Source organism: Coffea arabica, chromosome 7e (genome assembly GCF_036785885.1).
Source record: "Coffea arabica cultivar ET-39 chromosome 7e, Coffea Arabica ET-39 HiFi, whole genome shotgun sequence".
Taxonomy (NCBI): Eukaryota; Viridiplantae; Streptophyta; class Magnoliopsida; order Gentianales; family Rubiaceae; genus Coffea; species Coffea arabica.
In genome coordinates, this window is record NC_092323.1 from 13,329,570 (window position 1) to 13,356,433 (window position 26,864).

Here is a 26,864-nt window from a genome sequence, read left to right on the forward strand (position 1 = left end):
TCTTTATATTGTGCACCCCAAAAAAAAAATAAAAAATCATCGACTCATCAAAAACTTCTTCTTCATCATCTCATTTCCCCTATTTCCCATCGCATCAAAAGAGAAGGAAAAGAGAGAGAGAGAGCCCTCATTTTGTTGCCCATTAAATTTCTCTGGTTATCATCATCATCTTTCTCTAAAGTCTGCAAGGTTTCTGACCCAAACCCTAATCCCCGGAGCTAGCTAACAGAGACGAGGGGATAGAGCAGTGGAAGAAGATTGGAAAAGAAAAAAAAATTGATCTAGTTATGGATTTGAGAAGAAAAGTTCTAATGGTGTGAAGAAAAGAAAATTCTGGAATTTTCAAATGGGGGCGGCGGGTTCCAAGCTGGAGAAGGCTCTGGGTGACCAGTTTCCCGAAGGCGAACGATATTTTGGCTTAGAGAATTTTGGGAATACTTGCTATTGCAATAGCGTCCTTCAGGTTTTTTTTCCCCCTTTTTTTCTTTGGTTGATTTTGTAGTATGCTGTTGCAATTTTTGCAAAGTTATGATTTTTTTTTGGTGGCAGGCACTTTATTTTTGCGTTCCGTTTCGGGAACAGTTGATAGATTATTATTCGAATAACAAAACCTTGGCAGATGCAGAAGAAAATCTGTTGACATGCCTAGCTGACCTATTTATGCAGGTGCATAACTTAATGTTTTTCTTGAATCATAATTGTGGTGTTAGTTGACATGTAGCTTTAAGTGCAATGAGCTTGTAATAGACCTTCATGCTTATGTGGATTACTACTCTGTGTTAGTTATAGTTTCTTGAACCAAAGATCGAGGGAGGCAACAGAGATTGTTGAATTTTTTAAGCTAATTTATTGTAAAAGAAACAGAAGACCTTATTTACGTTAGTTTGGAGGCTGTACTGCTGTTTTAGTACTATAGCATAATCTTCTTTAGCAGTTTTTACTGAGGGCAATCTAATTTGGATAATAAAAGCAATTTCATGGGAAGATAATTTGTGCTTACATTAGTACTGGGCATGTAGTTATCAAGGAAGTGAAAGAGGATTGGATAATTATGAAAGTTCTATTTGGTACATGTATGGTAATTGATAGTGGGTCCAAGTTTGGAAGCTATTGTGCTTGTGGTGTTCAGTGATTCTTCTGATCGTCTTTCTACCCATCCTCTGGTTTTCTAGTTTTAGAATGAATGAGTCCAATTCCCTTTTTATCTGAAAGGACTATTCTGATTATTGTTGTGATATTCCCTGATCAAGTTGCTTGGTTTTCCAGCCAATCAGAAGGGTTAATGTGGTCATGTGCAATACTGTTTTATATAGTTTACTACTTCATTTTTATCTGCTGGTGTGATGTAAAATTGTTAAAATGTGTCTCTTTAAATTTTGGACTAATTTTAATACTAGTTTGCTGCACCAGTAATGAGATGATCATTTTTGTATGGATGACAATGTCAACTTTCAAGATTTTTAATTAATATTTCTCTGTGTCATGAATTCCTCTGGCATGCATGAGGCACAGGATAGTTGATTATATGTTCTTGGACTGTCATTTTGACAATGCTGGTAAAATATAGATAATTAATGCTCAATCTTTTTTCTAGAGAAAGAGAGAGTATATGTTGCCTTAATCGTCTGAGAACAAAACATGCATCCATCTGGAGCACCCATTGTATTGAGGAATATGCTAAAGCACATCTTCTCACTTTATTGCTTCTGATGTATTCCTGTTTCGATTTATAGATTAGCTCACAGAAGAAGAAAACTGGTGTGATTGCTCCAAAACGCTTTGTACAGAGACTCAAAAGGCAAAATGAGATCTTTCGCAGCTATATGCACCAGGTATGATGACTTGCAAGTAATTCATTATCTTTGAAAAGATAACTTTGTCAAAGTAATTCATTTATCATAAGTAATTCAAAGTGGACAACTTTATCTCTGAAAATATTTTAGTAAACTACAGCAGCACCTTTAGTAGCAGTGGAATTGAGATGATGACATTATACAGCAATTCCAGAAATTGAATTGACAATCTTCGACTTTAAATGTAATGATAATTTTATTAATTTTTTTGTGTGGCCTTCAGTACTGACCATAGCAATGCTGGATTAACAAATTTTGAAGTAGGTAAAAGTTGCAACCATGTCAAAATGTGTTACCATTCCTTGACATATTAACCCTTGAATGCATGAATTTAATCAATGGTAATAATTTCCTTTAGAAAATGGATGTTATGGAAACATGTTCGTGTTCAGTGCTTGTATTAGTCCAGCGGGTAATCTATCTGCTGCCATCACTTCCATTCTTTCTTTAATGATGCATAAGCTCATGACGGATAATGTCTCATGTTATTTAAATCTGATGAGAATACTATCTTTGAAGTGTGCAAACCACTGTTACCTGTGTGAGAATTAATGGGTTCTCAAGTTTTTGTGGTTTTGATGGATTTGTGAGGGAACTTTAAAGTCTTAATTTATCTCAGTCTGTTTTCTTTTTTGCTCGTTCTGTTGGAGGATTTGTTGTTGAGTTTTGGGAGAATAGATTGTTCTCAACGGTGCCAGCAAACCTTAAGTTTCTAGGTACAATTAGTATTTGCATAAAAAGTATTAATTGAGAATTAATTCAAAGTTTAGGGAGAGTTCAATTATGATACTGACTGACTGCATTTGTTGCTCCTGCAGTTAGGAGGACAGTAGCTCATTGCAAAATCAGCTAAGAAATATAAGTAGTTTTCAGCTGCTGACACTTGATGTGAAATTTTAAGGCCCATATGTTTGTAAGTTTTTTTTGCGTTTTCGGGGAGGGGGGGCTGTTGAACGGCCAGAGTGCACTCTATAGTTTGTTTCTCTAGTCAGCTGAGGAAGGCAAGTTGAACAGGAGGATACTTCTATTTTCATTGATTAATACTTAACATCTTCTTTCTTTTTTTGCATTTTCAATTTTTATTTTTGGAATCAAGTGCTAAGATATATATATATATATACACACACATATATATGTGTGTATATATATATTCTTATGCACCTTAAAAGAATTTTATTTTTGGATTTGTGAGGTTAAGTTTATCTCCCAATTTAGGCTGCCTTTTGTAGTACTCCAATGTTCGATCAATTTGGTGGCTCGACTAAAATAACTGCCCCTGTATATTTGCATGAACATTTCTGGTGATTTTGAATCCCCTTTTTTTACTGACGCCTTGTATTTTAAACATGCCTAATCACTGTTCCTCATTTTTCTCCTTTTTCACTTCTGATGCTGTACATTTTTTTTTAAAATTTTTCCTAGGATGCCCATGAATTTCTGAACTATTTATTGAATGAATTGGTCGACATATTAGAGAAAGAGTCACGAGCTGCAAAAAGTGATGGTGAAACTTCATCACCATCTGAAAAGGGTGCAAATGGACCAATGAGTAATCATGCCAATGGCACACAAAAGGAGCCTCTTGTCACGTGGGTGCATAAGAATTTTCAGGTAATTTTGTTAGGCTTAAGCTCCTATAGTTCACTCTGTTCCTTTCCGTAGTATGTCAGTTTCCTATGAGGGGAAATTGGCTGCAATCATGCCTAGGGTATTTTTCATTTGATCACAACGTTTTATCTATCATACCGGCTAGACATTATTCTGGATATCATTCAAAGCTGGGGTCCTTTGGTGTTACTGCTGTGATTCTTAGGTTCTTGACACTAAATATGTACAAGAACGATGGATTGCTTTTGTGATTACTAGGTTGATTAAATCTTTGTTCTGCTCTTTCTTGGCCTCTAATTGCCTTTCCTGGTTGCTTTGGACAGGGAATACTAACAAATGAAACACGATGCCTGCGTTGTGAGACAGTTACAGCAAGGGATGAAACCTTTTTAGACTTGAGCCTTGATATTGAACAGAACAGTTCAATTACAAGCTGCTTGAAGAATTTTAGTTCAACTGAGACATTGAATGCGGAGGACAAATTCTTTTGTGACAAGTGCTGCAGGCAAGCCATTTTTTCAGTTTTGTGTTGATGTCTTTTTGGTGAACATAACCTGACAAGTTGTCTTCCCTACCTCCCTCCATCTCAGTGTAGTTAGAATTGAGATTCATTTGAGCTAATTATGATGGTTGATTCAAGCTGGAGAAGCTTAAATTTTTAAACATGTAATTAAGTATGTTGTTTATATATAGCTAATCTTGTGAATTTTCATGCAAGTCTATTATCATCTCCGAGGTTGTTTTCATTATTCTAATTGCGGTCAGTAACTACCTTTGTAGAGCTGAGCTTCTTTTAGCTAGGTAAAAACTCTTGCCCTTGCTTTGAGTCAGTGCGAAAGCCCTTTTATGCTAAAAACATGTAGTGTCCAACAAGCCAAGTTGATGTATTTGGCTCAGATGTTGGAAGAGTGTGTATCACCTGGACTGTGACATATCCAGCCAAGGCTCCTGTTCTCGTTTAACCTGGCAGGCTGAACTTGGTTAAAAAGCTATGCTTAGTTGATCTTCCTATTAGGTGGCCCTTTTGAAGTCTGTTTGCTGGGATTAACAATTTTTAGTCCCTTTCGTAACAAGAACAAAGAAATGCAAGTGGTAGAGGTTATTTGTCTGTGAATGCATGTGGTTATTGGCTGTCTACTTGACTTTTATGTTAGAATGTTTTGATAGGAGCATCAGTACACTCTGGTCTTTAACAGTTTCGGCGGTGAGAAAAGGATGATGTTAGTTTTCAATGAACAAGTGAGTCTTTAATTTCTGGAATTTCTCATTGACCATCCAAGCAATGTGCCTTTCAACGTTTGCAGCTTGCAGGAGGCCCAGAAGAGAATGAAAATTAAGAAGCCACCTCACATATTGGTAATCCATTTAAAGAGATTCAAGTATATTGAACAGTTGGGCCGGTACAAGAAATTATCATATCGCGTTGTCTTCCCACTTGAACTGAAGTTGAGTAATACAGTTGAGGATGCAGATGCTGAATATTCCCTGTTTGCTGTGGTAGTACATGTGGGGAGTGGGCCCAACCATGGACACTACGTCAGCCTTGTGAAAAGTCACAACCATTGGTTGTTCTTCGACGATGAAAATGTGGAAATGATTGACGAATCTGCTGTGCAGACATTCTTTGGATCAGCTCAGGAATACTCTAGTAACACAGATCATGGCTACATCTTGTTCTATGAAAGAATCACTGCTGCTGGCACAAGCTGAGTGGAAGTGCGGTAATTTTCACCATATCTCCATTTTTTAACCGGATTCCTGTTTTAAACGGCTATCAGTATTCTTTGCCTCTACCTTGCTATGTATTCTAGGAAAATTTTCGAAGTATGTCTAGTGAGTTAAGATGGGATGAGAGAGATGTACACGTAGGTTGTTGCCATGTACAGTGGATGGTGTAGCTTGCTGTCCTTTATTTTGCCCGAAAAATAAAGGAAAATGACACAGTGTATATGGTGGTGAAATGTGATACTTTTATGCTTCACTGCATTTGAGCTTTTTTCAACCAACAAGAACCTTGTCATGGTTTCGATGTCGATGTTTCCCTTATTTCGCTGTGCTGCTTAAAAAAACTTAGGTTCCCTTTTGGATTGTTATTTTAGGAGTTTTTGTAGAAAAATATACTATAATGATTTAATATGCAGGAGTTAAGAAGGTGATTGGGAAATGTGAGTTGAAAAATGTAATTTCAGTCACTTCTGACAAAACAGTTTTCAATTAATACTCCCTAAATTACTTAATTTAAATTCAACATTTGTTAGTTGCTTTTGAATTTTTAGTTTGTGAAAGGGTTTCTTTAAGTATTTAATGAATTGTTAATTGATACATGACTTTAATTCTCCTTGAGGGGATTGAATGAATAGTTAATGCATGGATCCTGGTCTTTTCATTTGTCAAATGATATTATTGTCACAGTACAAATTTTAGTTCTACAGTAGATTTCTTGTGAAATATTGACCATACGCTTCACTAATCAAAGACTGATGCTGTTTTCAAAAGGGTACAATTATCATTTTATCATGTCACTAATATTTTGCTGTGGAATTAATTGGTAGTGTGAGCTTGTGGCACTGTCACTAGCATTTTTCATTTCTCATTTTTTTGTAGACTATGAAAAATAATTTTTGAGACAAACTAAAATGAAAATCAAGACAAATAAAATGTGGGAGTGGAAGTATGACGTGTTTGATTGATTTTTATATTTCCATCAATATCCCTCAATTAGTCCTTTTTTTTCCCTTACGGCGAATAACACACACAAAAACTGATAAATACACACGCACAAGTAGTTAAAGAGAGAACGGCTCAGAAGGCAGTCTAAGGGGAACCGACAAACCAATATCATCCAGCCAATTGGTGACAGGAGGTGCGGCTAAGAACCTTAAATTCAGAGTAAAAACCCCACGATCTTTCGACGTGGGATGCCCTCAATTAGTCAAAAGGGGTTGGAAATGATTTTTTAGATGACTGAAAAATAAAACATGTGAGAACTAAAAATTGCACCAACTAAAGCTTCAGGACTAAACGACTAAGTGTATTTTAGTTACAACACTTGGGGTATTATTTGCCCTTAAACCCTTTTTTTTTTTTTTGGATAGCTGAGCCTGATAAATTCGGCTCGTAAACAAAAGACAGACATTTCGTGCCAAATTTCAAGAACTATTTGCGCCATTTAGACCATTAGTTAACATCTTTTGTTGTCCATGGACCAAAAAGTGTCCCAAAAAGTGTCCATTTGGCCAAGCAAATTCTTGCGCCCGGATTGGTGCTACTGTAAAAAGGTTTATTCTACAGTCATCAATCAAGAGTTATAGGACTAATTTCTTTACCTGCGTCCTTGAGTAAACTACCCACAAATTCAGAACACTAGAGGACCGACCACAAGGCAGTCATTCCAATATATTAATCAGATCAAATTTCGTTTCACGGATTTTGCATTTGAATGCAAAAGTGAATAGTGAGTTTGTGTAATGTCTGACCCAAGGCTAGTGCATAACTCAATCAAAGTCAATTCTTCAAGTAATCTCCAGAGTATCACTACCTCTTTCTTACCCATCAGCAACTGCCAGAATGCATTGATTAGTATGTAGTTTTTGTGAATTTACACATGCAATTATGCAAATCTATTATACAAATCTACCTGTTAACGGAGGATTACCAATCTAACCAGATTTACATCATCGCCAACCTAATGAGAAAGGGGTTAAGATACTGTTCACATTAAAGGATCATCGTCTAACAAAGCATCAAGGTCAATTAGGTCTTCATCGAAATCAGCAGCTTCATCTGAATTATCTAGGGCCCTATCATACACAGCCTGCAAAATGAGAGAATCACCCTGGTTACCCCACTTGCTTCATATGGCAATGTCAAATTTTTCTTTGGAATACATTTTGCCAGAAGCTGCACAGCTTAATAGCTTATCTCCCTGAAGACTATGAATCATGTTTGAGTTTTGCCTCAGATTAATGCAAATAATGTCGTTGACTCCCATGATTCAATTTCAAACTTAAAGCACATAACGAACTAAAATTTCTAGCATCCTTCAATGCCAAAAAAAAAAATAAAATTAATGCCAATATCAAAGTATGGCAATCGCTAATAGATCACTTCACTGACAAAAAATGACAAAGTTCGAATTGCACAATCATCATTGTACAAAATTCCTTTTTGGTTTGGTCATCACACCCTTGTTTGTATGAAGTCAAGTGGCCCACTTCACAACTTTCTATAAGTATCAAATATCAGAAAATTCTTGGGCCAATAAGCACACAGAAGAAGTAATTTAAAGACTAATGAACTCATTGCAAATTTAGAATCCCCATTCTGCTTTTAACCACTAATTTTACCAAGGTCAGGCAACATCAAACTTATGTTTGTCTACTAAAAAAGTCAAATAAAAAGCATTATGTTTTACTCTATACATCTGGATTGCAAATATACCTTAGGTCCAAAATAATAAGCCTTGTTTACATATGGTTACTTTGTTAAATAACTCTAAAATTACTTTGAAGCATTCAAAAGATATGCATAATCTTTCTCAGCAACACGCACACATTGTGCAAGACAACCAGATGAACTTACTGAAAAGAAGCATATACCTCAAGTGGTTTGACATGTTAAGGAAAGTGTACCTTGGTTTCCTGCATGTCTGAGACAACATTCAGGAGCCTCCTGTATTGATCTCTTGCCTCTGGATACTGGACCATTGATTTAACCCGAGCAAGAGCCTTCTGCAATTGGTTCTCAGTTTGCTTTCTACCTTCTTTCAGGAAATCATAATCATCCTCTTTCGATGAGCTACCTTGTATGCTAGTTTCCACAGGAGGTGCTTCTGGTTTGAATCCACGCAATCCACTTCCTTTCCTTCTCCAGCGCAGAATTACCTTCTCTAGAATTCCAACTGACCAGATTATACTCCTGTAATTCTTCCTAACTTGGTGTCCTCTTACATGGGCCTTTTTACCAAAGAAAAGAAAGCCAACCATTAAAACAAAGACCAGATTTTCATATCAAAGACATCTTACCGTCATGTTGATTGAAAAAAATCACATGACAGAAAGAAAAAGATTTGATTCTGCAGGAGGCAAGCAAAAACACCTGGATTTTAATAATTTGCTGTCGCTTTTGAAGAAATTCTTTTCTACCCTTCCAACTACGAAATTTGTTCTGTATTTGTGTTGCAGCAGCATGCACTGGCTCATCACGTTGTCCTGCCCGCTTTGTTTTCGCAGAAAGAAGTGAAAGAGCACGTTCATCTGAAATCCCAAGCCCGCTACTACCATATTCATTTTGCTGCTTTCTTTGGAATGACTGCACCCTAAAAACTTGATGTATGCGGGCATGAGCTTGAGTTGCATTGCGGACAGCAGCTAACGAGTCCTTCAAAGACAGCACAGGCAAGTCACCATCTGCAATAGGAGTTGCAGTTCGCTCTGAAGCTGTTTGTACAACATTTGCCCCGGAACCTTCTCCATTATAATCCGCCTTATCATCCTTATAACCCTCCTTATCATCCTTTACTTTAAGTGATGAGAGATGGGAGCTCAATGTAGATTCGGCAAGATAACCAGCAATCCCCTTATGGCCATTGTTCGATGCAAGTTCAGCAGGAGGTATTCCTGAAGGATATTTAGGAGTAGGATCTGTTAATGCTCCTGGACTTGCACCTAACGAGATAAGTAAAGCCACTGTCCGCTCCCTGAAATTGAGAAGCAAATAATATAACCAAGAAAGAAGTTCACCCGTATAATTTCAATCTCACTGAGTTAGGTCAAGAGGATAGGAAACAAGAACAATTCACAAATGGTGTCAAACTAGTAGCTAAAATTACAAAGAATGAGACATAAAGAACTATGAATGTGTCAAAACATCCATAACCAAAGCCCAAAAGCATACCTTCCAAAAGATGCTGCCCAATGAAGTGCAGTCCATCCATTTAAATCTCGGAAGTTGACGCTAACTCCTGCTGCTATTGTAGGGGATAAAGCCCAATCATAACCTAGGGCAGCAGCAAGATGCAGTACCCCTTGACCACCCTCATCCAACATGCTAGGGCCTTTACCACCTTCAGCAACTTTCTGGCGGAGCCAAAGATAGAGGCGGTCTTTAAGAAGCTTTACCAGAAGCTGATCCTTTACTTTGTCCACAGAGAATTCCTCCAGAGTAAGATTAAGCATCCCTTCCCATTCATTGTTGTCATTAATCACCAATGACTCAATTTTACTTCTCAAGGTGGATAGTTGATCCATAATGCCAGGTACAGTATCTTGGTAATTATGAGATCCAGTGGTTAACAACTTTCCAAATCTCGTAAGAAGATGACATTCATCAATAATTCCACTAGTCAACAAAGCAACATCATCATCTTTAACATTGCTAACCCGAAATTCAAATTCTCGCACTTCACTGCATGCTAACCTATTGGAGCATGTCACATAAAATGGCACCCTCCCAGCTTCATGCAAAGGGGTAAGGCAACGTAAAGCACCATTTGCAATAACCTCTGCCTGAACTTCTACTTCACCAAACATACATGCCCATTTGTACTTTCCCAACTCTTCTTGGCTCTTTAAGAACCTTCCCATAATTAGTACCTGGGATATGTCACAGAAAATGCAAAATTGATAATTTATCTTTACTTAAAGATGTATATGTGCACCACAAAATAAAAATTCCTAAAAAGAACACAGAAAGTATCAAGTTATCAAGAAAAGTTTAAAAAAAAATAGAAAAGAACAAGAAAAAGTCCATAAATCAGAGATCTTCAAAACCTAATTTGACATCTCGGCTGGCCCATGAAATATTTATAGTGTAGAATGTACCTTCATTTCTGAACCAGAATATGCCCAGTTTGGTGAAAAATCAATGATGCTAAATAATTGGTCCTGCGCAATAGAGGGGCTCATCATGTATGAATCTATGTGTACTTGGGGAGCTATATTAGAATCACCTAATCCATCATCATTTCCAACAGTCTCCCAATAGGTTCCAGAGCTAGATTGTATATGTGATTCATTCACATCCCCAAGTTCTCTGCTCATCCAACGGTCAAAGCTGTCGAGCTTCTTAAGACCTTCTTTGAGAACACCATCTAATAAAGGTTGTCTCAAGGTTGGATACTCAGCTTTTCCTTCAATGCCAAGATTCCCATTGAATGCAGATTTAGCAGAAATTCCACTATCTGCCCTGATAAGATCTACTTGAACATCAGTCTCTATGGGAGATTTATGCATACTGAATGTCTCGGAGGAATTTGGCAACTCCGCGTTGTTAACTTCATTAAAGCTAGTACTGAGATTACGGCCTGACGGCAGGTTCAACTTCTGATCCATGTGACACTTGGACAAGCTTGAGGCATCAACTTCGGAAGTCTGTTGGCATTTAAAAATAAACAAAAATAGTACATCAATGGCAAAGTTGGCTCATTACAGACTATTAAAGTACACAAACTCACATAGGAATATAAGAAAAGATCTTTGCAAACATAACTCTCTGAACAAGTGTGTCGTGGATATCTAATATAAGAAGCAAGATACATGAGAGAGCCCAAACATCAGTATAGGGAGTTTCTCCTTTTACAGTATACCATGGAAATATTTTGCTATCACAGTGATGCATTCGAGTTTCTTCATTTTCCATATTTTGACTTCTTTTTATTTTAATCCTTTTAAGTTTGTACCACCAAAGAAATGTTATGGCATGCTTAACAACAACATATATAGACCATTCTTACTCATCAGATAACAGTTTTGTTTACCTGCCACTGTTCCAAGCCACCTACATGGGCATCAGAGTCCTGCCTCTTGCCTAAGCCATCAGTTAAAGCTTGCCCAAGAATGTCATTCATACCTCCAGGCATTACATTTATGGTACCATGTTGAGTTGCAGAAACTGATGGCTGAAAATTGACAGACTGATATCCTCCATTCCTGCTGTCCAAGACATTGCCCCAAGATGGGAAGTCAAGGTGTCCTTCCGGCATATATGACAACCCAGCACCTGTAGTGCTCTGATCTTTTTCTCCTTGCGGAATGGAGGCAAAATTAACATCAGGAACACCTGAAAATTGTCCTTGATATCCATCTGTATAATTTTGACATATTAACCAAAAAGACATTTAATTTCCAACTACTAGTATAAGTTGTAAAAAAAAATGCTGAAGCTAGTAACAAATGAGCCAAAAGATAGGATCATATTACTCAAGGTAGAGCCTGCATAATAGGGCACGGGCCTACCTTCCGCCTTTTGCAACACAGGCGGTTGTATCTCAAGAAAAGTGTGGAACCCAGAAGTTGACTGTTGAGTGTATGCTGCAGTAATTCAGTTACATATAAATCATTAAAAAACTCGAGTATCATATACTTCTTTTTTTTTTTTTCCTGTCAACAATCAATATTTAGGTACAACAGAAAACTAAACCGGGTTAGACTTGCACAATCTAAATGTGACAGATTTGTGAGGCACCTGATTCAGCATCCTCATACTCCGAGGCCTGGGCGCTGTTAAGGCTAACCGTATCTGTAATTTGTGAAGTGACTTGATAACCGTAGGAATGGAATTTTGAGGTTGAATTACTGTTAAATTCAGAATTGGGGGCATCATCTTCACTTTCTTGGGCATTAGGAATGGCTTCTCCAATCTCTCTAACGCGGTTATAATTAGTTCTGTTCCCCTAATGAAATGGCAGCATAAGAAAAGTGTTTTGTCAATCTCCCAAGCATAAACAAAACTTCCTTTTAATCAAGAGGGATACAGACAAGTGCATTAGAGGAAAATCCTTGATAAGCAGTCGGTGTTGGTTTTGCATGTAAAAGCCATAAATGGAAAAAGCAAATTTGACCAGGTTCAAAGGCAGAAGAATTTGCAATCGAGAAATGCGATTACAAAGTTTGGAAGTCCAGCAGTAAGTTAATCATATTTAACCAAACAAGTTCAATTAAGCTACCATATTTCTAATTCAGGTCCATCAATAGTTAAATCTTGAAAAGTTAATCAAGATCACTCATTTTCGTAAAAAAAAGGTATTTACACAGAAGAAGATTTTGTATTGAGATTTCAAATGTATTACTAGTAGCAGTGATCAAGATTCAAGAATAAAAACACAACCTGTTGAAACAATCTGATTAATAAAAGTAAATTCTACCTTTACTTCTCGGTAGTGGACAAGAACTATGTGTGAGAGCTCCCTGCAGCATGTACAATCAACAAATTACTAGAAGATGGAATGCATAATTATTGCAGCTAAATTATTTATATACATCATGGTAGGAAGCTCAAAAAGATACAGATACTAAAAAAGTATGCACACAGTGGATGTAGGAAAGACAAGCACTCTGCACAAGATAACCATTGATGTGGGGTTTGGAAAGGCTAGATCTATATAACCTATCTTTGTAAGTAGGGATTGGTAGGCACATACTGAGGGGGAAAAAACCTTAAACTAATTGAGTAGTTTTGCTTGGGGTACTTTCCCATAATTATATTCCAATAACAAAGCAAGACTTGGCGTAAAGGTAACACACTCTTTTGTTGAATAGCAGCTCACTAGCTCAATGGTCTATGACACAATTTCTGTCCAACCCAGTACATTTTGCAGATTCAAACCTTGCAGTACAAGAACTGAGCAACAGATCTGGCACCTGATATTAGTTCCAGAAAGTTATTATGAAAACACTTATCACATTATCCAATCACTACATCTCACAAAGTAATAATGCCAACTTAAATGTTAAGTCTCATAATTTTAGAAACTTTGACAGCGAAGAATCAATAGAACAACCTGGATATTTCATTCAATGTTGAGATGGATGTAATTTCAAGTCTTTTTAGCATTGAATTAAACTTTATTAAACAATGATTGAATTTCAATTGCTAAATTTTCTGAAGATGTTGTCCATATGGAAGCATTTTTTCTATAATTTCTGCATGAAAATGACATGTGTAACTTTGGGATGCCAAATAAAAACCTAAGAAGAAGAAGTTACATGATTGATCCTATTTGTTGACTGCAGAAAAAATATATTAGCTTTTAGCAAAGACGAATGGTCTTCTAGATGCAAATTCACTTTCATGCTATCTTCATCTCATGTGAAGGGTACTACAAGTATCCACAGCATGGCAAAATGCATCAATATATGCTTAAGACAGCATTCTTTACTTACTCTTCAAGCATCCAATAGCTGCGTCTCTGAAAATTTTCATCATCCTCTCCATGGGCATAGTAACAATGTAAAACATCAATACTTCCTGCCTGAAAGGGAGCTTTGCTTTAGATGTTATTCTAGCATGAACAGATAGTAGTAGTAAAGAATGTCATCCCAAAAGATAGTAAGATCTATAACACCAAAAACAAGCACCAGAATCTGGGGGCAGCCGGAGGGAAGGGGAAACTAACTTCATTCTATATGGTCCACTAAGCTTTTGCAAAATCACTAAGCAAAGAAAGGTTGCCAATAAACCTTAAGCCTTTCATGAGCTTCCTTCACAGTTTTCCCATCCTTCTTTTTCCTCCAATTATGGCCATCTTTTCGAAAATAACGTAAAACCTTCCGATCAAAGAGAAAGAGCGAACCACCTGATAAAGACATAACGTGAAAAATGTCATCAAAAGGACCTAAACCATGCGAAAATAGCCAGCAAAAAATGACATGAATAAGAAAACTACAACTTTGGATGATTATAAATGAATGAGCCAGCATGATAAAGAAAACCTTAAGCAGTTAGCTCCTAACTCTCTCTGGCAATCAGTAGGATAACTGTCACACAGAATATAAACTCTTACTCTCATAGTCTCGCAGCAATGCAAAGGTCTTAAACCTACACAATGACACAGTCATACATTGATAAGTCTCCTCTTTCTTCGCAAGTAACACGTTGCTTCACTGACAAGGCTTTTTGATAAAGGCCTTTCCCTTTCAGTGAAATTGGCCAGGCTAATTTGTAAATTTTGAGAAGCTTTCACTTTGTTGATTCTAAATGAAGTAAATTTTTAGAGTACTTGGTTTCCGTCTTTGCCTATTTTATACCATGATAAGTCACATTCTGAAGACACCTTAAAAGTTAGTTTGCTGAGAACTATGCCATTACCAATCACTCCAATAGAGCAGGATTAAAAATGAGACATAAGGAACCAATGAAGTAAAAGACAACAGATGGAGATTTGTTAAAGCAACCAGTTCTAAGAACACGACGATGTGACATGCGCAATACCAAAAAAAATAAGCGCGAAAGGGTCTCTGGATAACTCAATATGACAATTAGTTTCCAAACTCAGTTAACAAAAGATCCTTTTTTTTTCATTCAGCTGAACACTGGGCCACACCAAACGTTACTTTGCAATAGATGCCAACCTTGGCTCTTTTTCTTCTTTTTTCAGTTTCATTATCTAATTATAGCTATGTTATTTCTATTCATCTTTTCCTCCAGAAGTAACCTAGATATTATCCTGACTTGCAAACTGTTATTTTACAGGAAAAGCCAGAATGAGACTTCTGTTCTCCTAACTTTCTATATTGAGGATCTTTATTTATCAAACAACATGCTGTAGATTTTTCTTCTATTTTTTTTTTAAAGAACATTATCACTATCATCTTGTCACTCTCTTCCTCTAGTCCAAACTTCAGTCTAACTTGTCCTCACTGGTGCAGCCAATGGTCTTTATAGCAGTTATCCCAGTTCTTAAACAACAGTCTAATTCTATAATCTCGACCACTACTTAGCCAAAACTACTTATATTACATCTCCTGTAGATACGTAGTAGTATTAAGTTAATTTCTACAGAGTAACTTTTTGCAAAAAAAAAAAAGAAAAAAAAAAGAGAAACTCCTAAGAGGTATGTTTCCAATTTTCACAACTTCCATATAAGACAAAATATGCGGTCCAGGCTGGTTCTACTATTAAGATTTTTAAACTGTTCCCAACAGTGCAAAACAATTTCAGATTAGATCCATCTCTTTCGTTGGGTCATGATATATAAGAGATGAATATTGAAATGAGCAAGAGTTGTCAACAGCATGATATTCTACCATCTAATTGAACACCAAGAAGCATAATAGAGCACAATAAATGAGAGATGAGATGTAAACGTTGATAATCCAAAGACACATGCTTTAAAAATGCTCTAAGAACATTAGCTGACTCTCTAATGCTAGATTCTCTCCGTGCAAAATGTCAATTGACCTTGTAGCAGCTTGTAACAGCTGTCAAACCTATTTTTTCTGTTATACATGTGGCTTCAATTTCACATGTCGTCTGATTAAAAGTTATACTAGAAGATCCCAAACATTTCATTAGCAACATGGGATTTTCACAAACTGCTAGAACTAAGTAAGTATAATCATACTTGGAGGCCTATTTGGAGGCTCTGGAGCAATTCGAAACTTTTGGTAGTTTCGCAGGATTTCACAAATTTCAGCAGGACGTAACCATCGATGTTGTGCTTCTAACAGTATCTGCTCAATATCTGCAGTCAAACAATAAAAAATCTCACATAAGAGACATATCTATAAGTTTGGTAGTCTTCTTCCATCAGGAAACTGACATTTTATGTTTTGATGCATGCCCAAAAAGTCAGTGACAAATTTAATGGCATGACTGCGATTAAAAGATGATCAATCAATTACTCGAGTGACAAATATTAGAACCTAAAAACTTTAGCAGTTGTACATGCAGCAAGACAGAAAAGGATGGCCAAGGAGGTGAAGAAGCTTCATGTTGTCTAACTAAGCCCAACAGCAGATAGTTCATTTCCATAACTAAGCATCGCTGCTCCTAAACCAATTAAACTGCCTTGTTCAGTGTACCTAAACTCATCCCACTGACAATAACTGGACATTTTATTACAAGGGTCTTGTAGTAAAGGGGCATTTTAAAGCAAGTTTGGTCATAGCTCACAAGAAAGGAAGGCAACAGTTGGAAAATCTTACTTACTCCAAAAGAGAAGTTTGCTGAAAAATAAGCACAGGAGGAGAATTCCAAACTAATTTATCATGAGAAACAAGAAAATAGAAAGTTATTCTTGCCCTTGACAAGGAAAAAAGCATCATCATACCTCACCAAAATCCTATGACAGAGAGTGCAATCAACTAAGACTCTCCAAAAAGAAAATAACAGCAGCAACACACAACTATAGAGGTGACCTCCCCCCCCCCCAACAAATGCATATGATCCAAAGAAGTACCAATTAAATAGCATATGATCTTCTTCTCCATCTCTTCCCAATGACAGCAGTCCCACAAAACTGTTTCGAAAGTCTTCTTTGCCAGTTTGCGTCTAAGCAAACCCCAAGTTAAAAATAACACTTGGAACCTACTGAATGTCAAATTAGTATGACAATGCTAATTTGGTTGCACAGAAGTGACCTGGAATTCCTAAATTCTACAAGCCGAACTCCGACTTGCTTAATGCTTTTAAAGATAATTATCTACACATAGTAACCTTAACCTTGTTTTTGGAGTAATATTTTACAACAATTACCCTCCAGAATATATGTTACAAGCAGTTGGTAGACCCAAAAAACATGAATAAAAAATTTAGAGACAATCACAGATTCTAGTTTTCCAAAAGTTTAGCATATTAGCTGTCTAAAGTAGCCTAACCCCTGCATACTTTGACACCGGGTTGTAAAGCAACCTAACATGCTACATTTTACACCAGGTAGCAATGCACCATCCTGGACCTAGTCTACAAATCATAGTTATCCATGTTCTAGGAAATACAAAGGAGAACTCCTGGCATTTTATGATCACATATCTGATTAAATCAAAAGAGACTTCCCAGATACAAACCCTTGCCATGCCCCAATCCACCTTCAATTAACATCCAGTAGCAGTGATACCCTTGTAATGACAAAGTATAACGTTTATTCTACTTTCCGTTGCAACCAGACATGAACTCCAGCACTGTTAATACCTACAACTTCCAATTTTTGGTATATCAATTCACCCATTTACAGCTGAATGCTTCAGAGCTTATCAAAAGTTTGGATATTTACACCAAAACCACAAAACTACGGCACACAAAACCGTGCTTTTCCCAACTTTGGTCCATGTCGTTTCTGCCATTACCAAATTCAGGAACAAGCGGCTTTCCAACACTGCTGGCCTACTTCTCCCCAAACTACTTCTAGTACACCCTATATATCCATGTAAAATCAAATTTTGAAATGAACTGATGGCCCCTATGAATAAACTTCACATAAAAAATTCCCCTTTTGCTGCTTCTCTTGTTTTTATCCCTTCTTTTTCTCATTGGATGTGACGAGAAAAAAATTTCACAAATACCTTCACACTTAATCTTGAGCACCCAAAAATGGTTCCAATTATATCTAAACTTTCCAAGATCATTCATACTGGTCAAATATTGGTCATGCAACAATTGCTTACATCACTTACATACTCAATTACATTCAACCAAGAGTTCTAAATCAAACAAAATCAACCACAAAAATTCTAAAACATCTAAAATCTATCACTACCCGCCAAAATTAAGTGCCAGGATAGGCTAATTCAGTCCATAAAACACCCAATCACAAATCAAAATCAGCCAACTTTTTTTATTAAAAAAAAGACAAATCCTAACAAAATCAAGATAATTAAACAAATTCCACAACAAAAAAATAGCCACTAAAAAAGAGAAAAGACCAGAAAAAACTAACCTAATTGAGCACCAAGCGCGTATCGTCGACTCTCCGCCATCTCCAAGTTCGCACCTTTTTCAACCTCAAGTCCACTAAAAAGACTATCTACTAAGATCACTAGTTCCAAAAACTTGAGAGATTGCGATTCGAGGTAAACAACAACAAAAATCGAAAACAGGAAAAAAAGAAAAAGTAAATTGAGAAAAGTAGAAGTATATGTAACGGAGGAAAGCGAGAACTGAGAAGTGAAGAGGTGAAGGAGGAAAGAGAGAGGAAAGGGATGAATAGCCGCCAAATTGGAATACAGTTAACGTTCACACCTGGGAAGAAGACCGCGAGTCTACTAAAGACTGGGAAGTGTGGGAGTATGTGACCCCACTGTGTGTGTGCGTGAGAGAGAAAGAAAGAAAGGGAAGATACTTTTCCCCTCAGCACTTTGTAGAGTAATTAGTATAAAAAATGGATAAAAGCCTCTGCCAGCCTGCCAGATCATTCTCTTATGTTTCTTAAGTTTCAAAAATGGATTACCATTTTATACTATAAGTTGATAATTTTTTTTATGCTGGTAAGTTTAGATCATGGTAGTATCTAATATATGTGTCATACATTCAAAATTATTATTGTAAAAAAATTATTATACTATTAATGCATCAAAATTTAATCCTTTGTATCATTTATTGCTTATGGCATTTTTCTCCTGCATATGATTCATGTTACAAAATTATTCTTATTTCCTAACCAAAATCATTATTTGTTCTTCGTCGACTTAAGTCTTCTACCTGAGTTTTTTCCCCAAATAATCCTATTTTTTAAAAGTATTTATTCAATCCCAAATTTTATCCTCATAATATTTTTTTTGTGCCACATAGTACTAATTTGCCATGTTGAATCGCAAGAAAAATGAGAGTTCAATCTAGTAATTCCTGGAGAAGTAAATTTATAAATTTTAATTCTATTTTTGAAGAAAGAGTAAGATATGCTAGCTTTTATTATTCCTATATAATTTATTGAAAGTAGAAAGTTTTTGGTTGAGGCAAGTGATATTATATCCTCTCTCCCAAAATGAGTTTTTTAATATCATATTTTGAAATAGGTTATAAACATTACAAAAAGTTTAAAGTATGAGAAGCTAGTAAGATTTTTTAAAATTCAAAAGTGCCAAATGATATAGTTTGAAATTATCCCAAAAGGTATTTCAAAATGTGTTTGTGATATAAGTAAAATACTATTAGAGAAAAAATTACATCCAAACAGAACCTAGGTATTCTGTACTTTATAATTTATTGCCATGCTCATATTAGAATGTCAACCAGCAAAAAAAAAAAAACATTATTATTATTCATACCATGATTAGCAGCAGATAAATTTTCACAAGAAGACTGTATAAAACAAGAAATATGAAAAAAAAAAGAAGAAGGAAATTAGAAAGGCATGTTTTTTTTATACCAATTGCCAAGGTAGTTGCGAGGCAAAATATAATAGCTAAAAAATGAAGGATCCATATGAATTAGGTATTTTTGAAGGTATTTTTAAAAAAACTACATTGTAGCATTGTATTTCAAAAATTTTCTATTCGCTTCGTATGAATTAGGTATTTTTAAAAATGTATTTCAAGATGTTTTTAAAATTTTGTTGAAATATGTTTAGAAATTTACTAATTTTCCACTACCACACAAAAGCTACTTAAAAGTCACAAGTTGTATTTCAAGTTGATAACCAAGTTAGCTCACTTGGCAACCACAGAGGGTCAAAAAATGCCTCCTCGGGTATAGGTAAGGAGCTCGCAACCCTTTATCTACATATCCTATCCAAGATTTTCTAAAATATTTTCGGAGGCAGTTTAATTCCTTCTGAATTCTCAAATAACTTAGCTTAGTCTACCTCCATCACCCCCCTCCCAAAGTATAGGACACTTACTTGAATCCACCCTTATCCCCGTACCTCCTTCCCCCAATATAGGACTAGTTGTAAAAGTGTTGTATTTAAAGTATTAGTTTTTATCGTCATGAACATCTAAAGTATCTAACTAGCTTCCTGTTCAAATTACAAGTTTTAAGTCTAATTATTCTAAATTACTCTCTTTTATCTTTCATCATAGACATCCAAAATATCTAATTAGCTTCCTATTCAAATTACAAGTTTTGTGCTTGATTATTCTAAATTACTCTCTTCTATCTGTTTAAGTCTCTCTCATGAGCTTGTGCTTACCAATTAACGAAGAATAAATAAATTTCCTTAACAAATCAAATCCAATTTTTTGAGGATAGCTTCCTTTTTCGAAGGTTAATCTTTTACTTCCTCTATTTAAATTACATTTGTATGGCTAAAATTTTAGATGGATACATTAAAGCGTTCTCAAAGACCAAAAATTGAGGCCTACACTTCCTATAAGCATACCCTTTATTACAAAACACAAAAAAAAAAAATTATCTCCTTTATTTCATGCGTTCTGCACGTCAACATAGACAAAATTTTGTGTGAGTACAGGAATTTGTTTTGTGGAAAATCCCGTGAAATCTATAGGTTAACTTTTATTTGAATACATAAATTAGTTTTATCGAAAGTCCCAAAATAGAACTAGAGCAACCCACGATCAAAACTCTAAAATAAGTAAGATCTAACAAGAATCTAAACCCAGCCACACATACAGGGACAAAGGTATAAATTTCAAACAAACAACAAGTATTAAAATTGATATATCTATACATAGCCTACTACTTCTAGATGGAATAGGAAACCAGAAAACAACTAAAAACAGAAAAATGTGCTGAAACTAGTGCGATGCTGCCTATGACAATGTCAAGAACTAGACATTGGTTCGGTCATTAGGTTGGATGTCGTCTGGTTTGCACCCTGTGGAGGCCAATTGTGTATTTGTCCGCCTTGGCACCGTCTTAGGCTAGGGCCGTGGTAGTGCTTGGAGGGAGGCCTTCCCAGGATTCGATCCCTGGTCCCTTGAATAAGGGGTCTTGGGGATGGCTCCTTGAATAAGGGGTCTTGGGGATGGCTCCTGGTACCACTTGAGCTAGTTCCCCAAGACCCCTTATTCAAGGGACCAGGAATCGAATCTTGGGGAGGCCTCCCTCCAAGTACTATCATGGCCCTAGCCTAAGACGGTGCCGAAGCGGATAAATACATAATTTGCCTCCACAAAAAAGGCCCACTTGGGGCACCACGTGGATGGTGGATAGGGTGTCCACGTGGCACCCCGAGCGTCTTTGTACCATTTGAGCTCTTTGAGGATGGTCATCTCGACTCGATTAGAGCTGATTCCGTATTCCTATCTGTGAGTCTAGGTTTACCTGTAGTGTTCACCTCGACTACCTTGTATTGCCTCGGGTACCACGTATCCCTGAAAGACCGAAGTGAGCTGGACTTCTGCTGGCTCAGAGGGAAGTGAAGAAGCACCCCGCAACCGAGGTGGTGTCCAAAGATTTGACAACCCAGACCAGTGGATGACACCCTGACCACTGATTTGACACTCTGTCCACTGCCCAGTGGTCTAGTCAAGCGGATATGTTGTCTAAATCAAATGTCTAGAGACCTAGACCTTTCCCTCCAAATTGTCCCCTATAAATAAGGGAATCCTCCTCTGAGAAAAGGGACGACTCTCTGGTAACAAAAATAGCTCATTCTCTCTTTAAAAAAGTATTCTTGGCATTCTCATATAACTCCAATTAACTTAATCTTCAGAGATAAACCGAGGATTTAGCCCCCTATCCTAACATAACTGAGCAGGTGATCCTGGTACAGTGACCCCTTAAAGAAGGAACACCTAGACCTCCGAATTACCTCGTCAGGTCATAAATCACCTCTTTAATTGGCGCCGTCTGTGGGAACCCAAAGACATCAAAGGATGAAGTCTACGCGTTCTAGGAGCAGGAAGGTTCTCACTATTGGAGTTGAGCCTGATGCTACAGCGCGAAGATGTTTCTGGAGGATAGGGGTCCTCAGAGAATCAAACTACAAACGGAGAAACAATAACCCGAATGGCTGAGTTTGTATCTGAGAATTCTAATATCTTTGAAGAACTAGGGAGGTATTTCAAAAGGCAATGTAAGCAAAAAGTTGAATCCTCTAAGAGAAAGTCGGATGAGTCTCCCGAACTCCCTTCTGATGAGAAATTCGAGGGGAGACCTTCCATGATGAGTACTCCGAAGTGGGTCTCCTCTAATGCCACCTCTAGGATTGCCTCTATTTCTAAGGCATTCTCAAGGGGCCTGCTAGGAAAATAAACCGAGAAGGAATCTCGACACTCAGGAAGGCCAAGAGTGAACTACATGAGAGTTCCGCCTTTCACAGATGACATCAATGAGGAGAGACTCCCCTCCAACTTCAAATTGCCCACCATACCATCTTATGATGGCCGAGGTGATCCGGAAGACCACATTCATGCCTTCATCTCAGCATTTCGATTGTATTATATACCCGACCCGATTATCTGCCGGGCTTTTCCAGTATTCTTATAGGGGACAGCTCGAAAATGGTTCTGGGGTCTAGAACCTAGGAGCATCTCCACTCTGGGAGAATTGGTGGACAAATTTCTCCATCGATTTATCTCTTCCAAACTGACAATAAGGACCTCGGCTTATCTGTTAAATATCCAACAGAATCCAGGGGAGTCCCTCCGCGCTTATGTGCAGAGGTTTCAAAATAAAAACGTGCAGATACCTAATCCCAATGAACAGGTAACCATAGCCGCCTTCACAAATGTGCTTGTTGTCGGGGTGTTCAACACCGCGATACACAAGAAGTACCCTCGAACTCTTCGAAAACTCTGAAAAAAGGTCCAAAAAAGCATACAGCCGAAAGACCTGAACCGCATGAAAAAAGAAGCTCCAGTGGCTCGTTCGGGGGCTGATTCCCGACGAAAGAAGGAATCAGTCCGAGGTGACACTGGCATCGGCGGTAGATCTCAGGGCTCTAGCCGAGATCGTCGAAACGTATTTGACAGGATAACTAAGGGAAAGTCATCCATCCCTGATTCTGAACTTACTCCATTAAACACCAACCGATCTCATGTCCTCGCTGTCATAGAGTAGAATCATCTCGGCCGTACACCCCCACGGATGGTTGGAAGTAGAGAGGAAGAAACTCTAATCTTTATTGTGCTTACCACCGAAATATTGGGCACGAGACCGAAGATTGCAATGATCTGAAGAAAGACATTGAAAACTTAATGAAGCGAGGATATTTAAAACAGTTCGTCCACCGAAACGAAGAACGCACTAGGAGTGATAGTCGTCGCGACTGCCGAAGTGAACCATGCTGGGATGAAAAATAGGGATCGAGGACTAGCTGTTGGCCTCCACAAGACCCTAGCGAGTCGAAAAGGTCTCCCAGAGATGGGTTCCCTGGAGGCGCGTTTGGTTACGGACCAAACATAGCTGCAATCATAAACACAATAGCTGGAGGCCGACGGAAGGGGATAGCCAAAACTCTCGAAAGAGAACCTACAGGCAAGCTAATCCTGATTAGGCCGAGTCTAACTCTCGCATATCCGAAATGATCACTTACGGATCTAGTGATCCCGTCCCTGTTGTTTCAAGCAGTCATGAGGCCCTAGTAATAGAGGTGCTCACCTACAATTATATTGTCAAGAAAGTGTATGTCGACCGAGGGAGTTCGGTTGACGTTATGTACTTTCGGATTTTCGAGAGCCTAAAGCTGACTAAGGAACAATTGACCGGGTCCGAACCCCTTTTGTAGGATTTGGGGGACACGTGGTGCACCCTGAAGGGATAGTCACACTGATGGTAACTGTGAGACGCCACCCCTGCTGTCGAACCATCCTCGTCAATTTCATTGTAGTTAAATCTGACTCTCCTTACAACCCACTCATGGGTTGGCCTACACTCAACGTCTTACATGCAGTATATTCCACGTATCATTTAATCTTCAAGTTCCTAACCCCAGCAGGCATCGCCGAAGTGAGCAGCGATATTTACGTTGCGCGAGAATGTTATCTAGCCACCTTGCAGGCCGCATCTACTTCGACCTCCGGGCTAAGAAGTGAGAGGAGGTCGAATATTCTTTCAATTGATTGCATCGATCCTCAGCAAATCGGGAAGCCAAAAAGGCTGGTGACCGGAGATAAGGTGGAAGATGTTTCCCTGGATCCAGCAAAACCAGAACAAACGATCGGTGTCGGCATCCACTTGCCCGAGCCTTGTAAAAGTCAGATGATTAGCCTCCTAAAGGAGTATCGGGACGTTTTCGCATGGACTGCCGAAGAGGTTACAGGAGTGCCGCATTATCTCATAATACATGAGCTGAACGTTGATCCTCAGGCACATCCAGTAAAGCAAAAAAGAAGGCACTTCGATCCGGAACGAAGTAAGACAGTAGGTGAGGAGGTGGATAAACTCTTGCCGGCGAGGATGATCAAGAAGGTGAAATACCCGACCTGATTATCCAACCCAGTCATAGTCAAAAAGGACATGGGAGCCTGGAGAATGTGCATCGATTTCACCGACCTAAACAAGGCTTGTCCTAAGGATTACTACCTGTTGCCTAGAGTCGACGCTTTAGTAGACTTGGCAATGAGTTACGAAGTCCTCTGTTTCCTTGATGCCTTCAAAGGATATCACCAGATCGGGATGAGTCAGGAGGATCAGGAGAAGACGGCCTTCTACACAGATCAAGGTGTATATTGGTACACCACCATGCCCTTCGGGTTGAAGAACGTTGGGGCCACATATCAACGCTTGGTCAATCGAACTTTCAAATCCGAAATAGGCCGAAATGTTGAAGCATATGTGGATGACATCCTCCTCAAAAGCAAGAAGACTTCAACTTTCTTATCCTACCTAATTGAAGTCCTCGGAACCCTCCGTGATACCCGGATGATGTTGAATCCCAAAAAATGTGTTTTCGGAGTCATTTCAAAAAATTTCTTGAGATACCTTGTCTTGCGACGGGGTATAGAGGCAAATCCTGATAAGGTGAAAGCGATTGAAGAAATGTCTTCACCTCAGTGCGTCCGAGATGTGCAGAGGCTGACAGGGCGATTAGCCGCTCTGAACCGATTCTTATCGCAGTCCGCTTCCAAAGCACTGCCATTCTTTAAGGTATTGAAGAAGGCGGACAAGTTTTCTTGGACAGAAGAGTACCAACAGGCCTTCGAGCAAATGAAGGAGTATCTCCACCACCTACCAACACTCACCTCACCTCGGTCTGGGGACAAGCTATACTTGTACCTATCTGCTACAGAAGAGGCGGTAAGTGCCATGCTGATACGGGAAGAAGGCACTCAAATGTCAGTTTATTATGTCAGTCGGGTCCTCCGAGGGTCTGAGACTAGATATACCCAAGCAGAAAAACTCGTGCTAGCTTTGGTTCATGCCGCTCGCAGGTTGAAACCCTATTTTTTAGCTCACAACATTTGCTTGAGGACAGATCAGCCTCTCAGGCAGGTGTTATTGCGCCCCGAAACTTCTGGTCGTCTTATGAAATAGGCCATTGAATTAGGGAAGTACGATTTGTCCTATGAGCCCCGGACGGCCATCAAAACTCAAGCTTTTGCGGACTTCCTAGCCGAGCTCACTTTCAGCGAGGTGAAAGAGCCCACCTTAGCTCTCGCCGAGCCTCAGCGGTGGATCCTGCACGTTGACGGCTCGTCTAACAGTGAGGGTAGCGGAGCAGATTTGCTCTTCGAAAACCCGCAAGGAGAGCGGTGTTCATATGCCCTACGGTGTAATTTTACAACCTTTAACAACGAAATCGAATATGAAACAGTCATCGCCGGCCTACAATTAGTCCACAGGCTCGGTGCTCGGCGCATTTTGATAAACAGCGACTCTCAACTCGTCATGTGCCAAATACCTGGCGAATACAAGGCCAGAGAAGAGGTCATGCAACGTTATCTCTCCAAAATTCACCAATTAACTGCACACTTTGAGTCATTCGAAATTCAAAGGATATCTCGATCCCAAAATAAGCGGGCTGATGCTCTATCCCGGCTTGCTTTTACTTCTTTCTCCGACCTGAATAAAACGATTCTCGTTGAGGTCTTGGCCGAGTCAGACTATTTAGAAGAAATCGTGTGCCCCGTTTATCCAGGGGACACTTGGATGGGTCTCCTGATTCGATTCATCGATCAAGGAGAGCTTCCGGAGGACCGAGTCGAAGTTAGAAAACTTCAACGAAAGACAGCTTGGTACGCTCTCTGGGACAATATCTTGTACAAAAGATCTTATCTTGACCCATGATTGCAGTGCATTACGCCACAAGACGGGAAGAGAATTCTCTAGAACATACATGAAGGACTCTGCGGAGCGCACGTCGGCTACCGGATGTTAATCAAGAAGACCTTGCTCCTCAGCTATTTTTGGCCAATCATCCGGCGAGATAAACAACTAATTGTTCTTTGCTGCCCTTCCTGTCAGTACCATGCCCCTGAACATCATCAACCGACCAGTCTCATGGTCCTCATTACCTCGTTGTGGCCATTCGATCAATGGAAAACGGATATTGTGGGCCAATTCCCCCGAGCCACCGACAATCATGTTTATTTGGTAGTGGCAATAGATTACTTCACAAAGTTGGTGGACGTTGAGCCCCTGAGGAGCATAACTAGTTTAGCGGTTCAAAAATTCTTCTGAAAAAATATAATTTACCGCTTTGGACTACCCCGAGTCATTATCTTGGATAACAGGAAACATTTTGCAGATAACCCCTTCAAAGGATGATGTGAGAACCTCGGAATCAGACAATATTTCACTTCGGTAGGACATTCCCAGGCCAATGGACAAGCTGACCTCGACCTC

General features: G+C 38.5%; 2 protein-coding genes across 3 annotated transcripts; one reads left to right on the forward strand and one right to left on the reverse strand.

The window, feature by feature from the left end:
* Nucleotides 1–54: 54 nt before the first annotated feature.
* LOC113700943 (ubiquitin carboxyl-terminal hydrolase 4) lies at nt 55–5,447 on the forward strand. Its single transcript, XM_027221372.2, has 6 exons — nt 55–463; nt 550–666; nt 1,734–1,832; nt 3,276–3,464; nt 3,785–3,966; nt 4,766–5,447. Exons 1-6 carry the CDS (start codon nt 347–349, stop codon nt 5,169–5,171), a joined length of 1,110 nt encoding a protein of 369 aa, XP_027077173.1. The 5' UTR covers nt 55–346; the 3' UTR covers nt 5,172–5,447.
* A 1,368-nt stretch (nt 5,448–6,815) lies between these two features.
* LOC113701676 (calmodulin-binding transcription activator 3-like) lies at nt 6,816–18,322 on the reverse strand. 2 transcript variants are annotated; one of them, XR_003450972.2, is made up of 14 exons: nt 18,115–18,322; nt 15,802–15,921; nt 13,919–14,034; nt 13,622–13,710; nt 12,604–12,646; nt 11,925–12,132; nt 11,660–11,770; nt 11,218–11,543; nt 10,283–10,831; nt 9,357–10,054; nt 8,559–9,159; nt 8,093–8,416; nt 7,099–7,275; nt 6,816–7,020 (listed from the first exon to the last, which is right to left on the reverse strand). XR_003450972.2 is itself a non-coding variant. In XM_027222437.2 (13 exons), the coding sequence occupies exons 1-13, from the start codon at nt 18,152–18,154 to the stop codon at nt 7,174–7,176; spliced, it is 3,327 nt and encodes a 1,108-aa protein (XP_027078238.1). In that variant the 5' UTR covers nt 18,155–18,322; the 3' UTR covers nt 7,014–7,173. The 2 variants fall into 2 exon arrangements, 1 of the variants encoding a protein (XP_027078238.1); XM_027222437.2 differs by having other exon boundaries at nt 7,014–7,275.
* Nucleotides 18,323–26,864: the final 8,542 nt, after the last annotated feature.

Excerpts from the sequence above, each read along its gene's own strand:
- LOC113701676 (XM_027222437.2), bottom strand. The coding sequence starts at position 18,154 with ATGGCGGAGAGTCGACGATACGCGCTTGGTGCTCAATTAG. Across the intron at positions 15,922-18,114 it reads CGCGCTTGGTGCTCAATTAG|ATATTGAGCAGATACTGTTA; the intron begins GTTAGTTTTTTC and ends GTTTGACTGCAG. Across the intron at positions 12,133-12,603 it reads TCCACTACCGAGAAGTAAAG|GGGAACAGAACTAATTATAA; the intron begins GTAGAATTTACT and ends CCATTTCATTAG.
- LOC113700943 (XM_027221372.2), top strand. The coding sequence starts at position 347 with ATGGGGGCGGCGGGTTCCAAGCTGGAGAAGGCTCTGGGTGACCAGTTT. Across the intron at positions 1,833-3,275 it reads TTCGCAGCTATATGCACCAG|GATGCCCATGAATTTCTGAA; the intron begins GTATGATGACTT and ends AATTTTTCCTAG. Across the intron at positions 3,967-4,765 it reads TTTTGTGACAAGTGCTGCAG|CTTGCAGGAGGCCCAGAAGA; the intron begins GCAAGCCATTTT and ends CAACGTTTGCAG.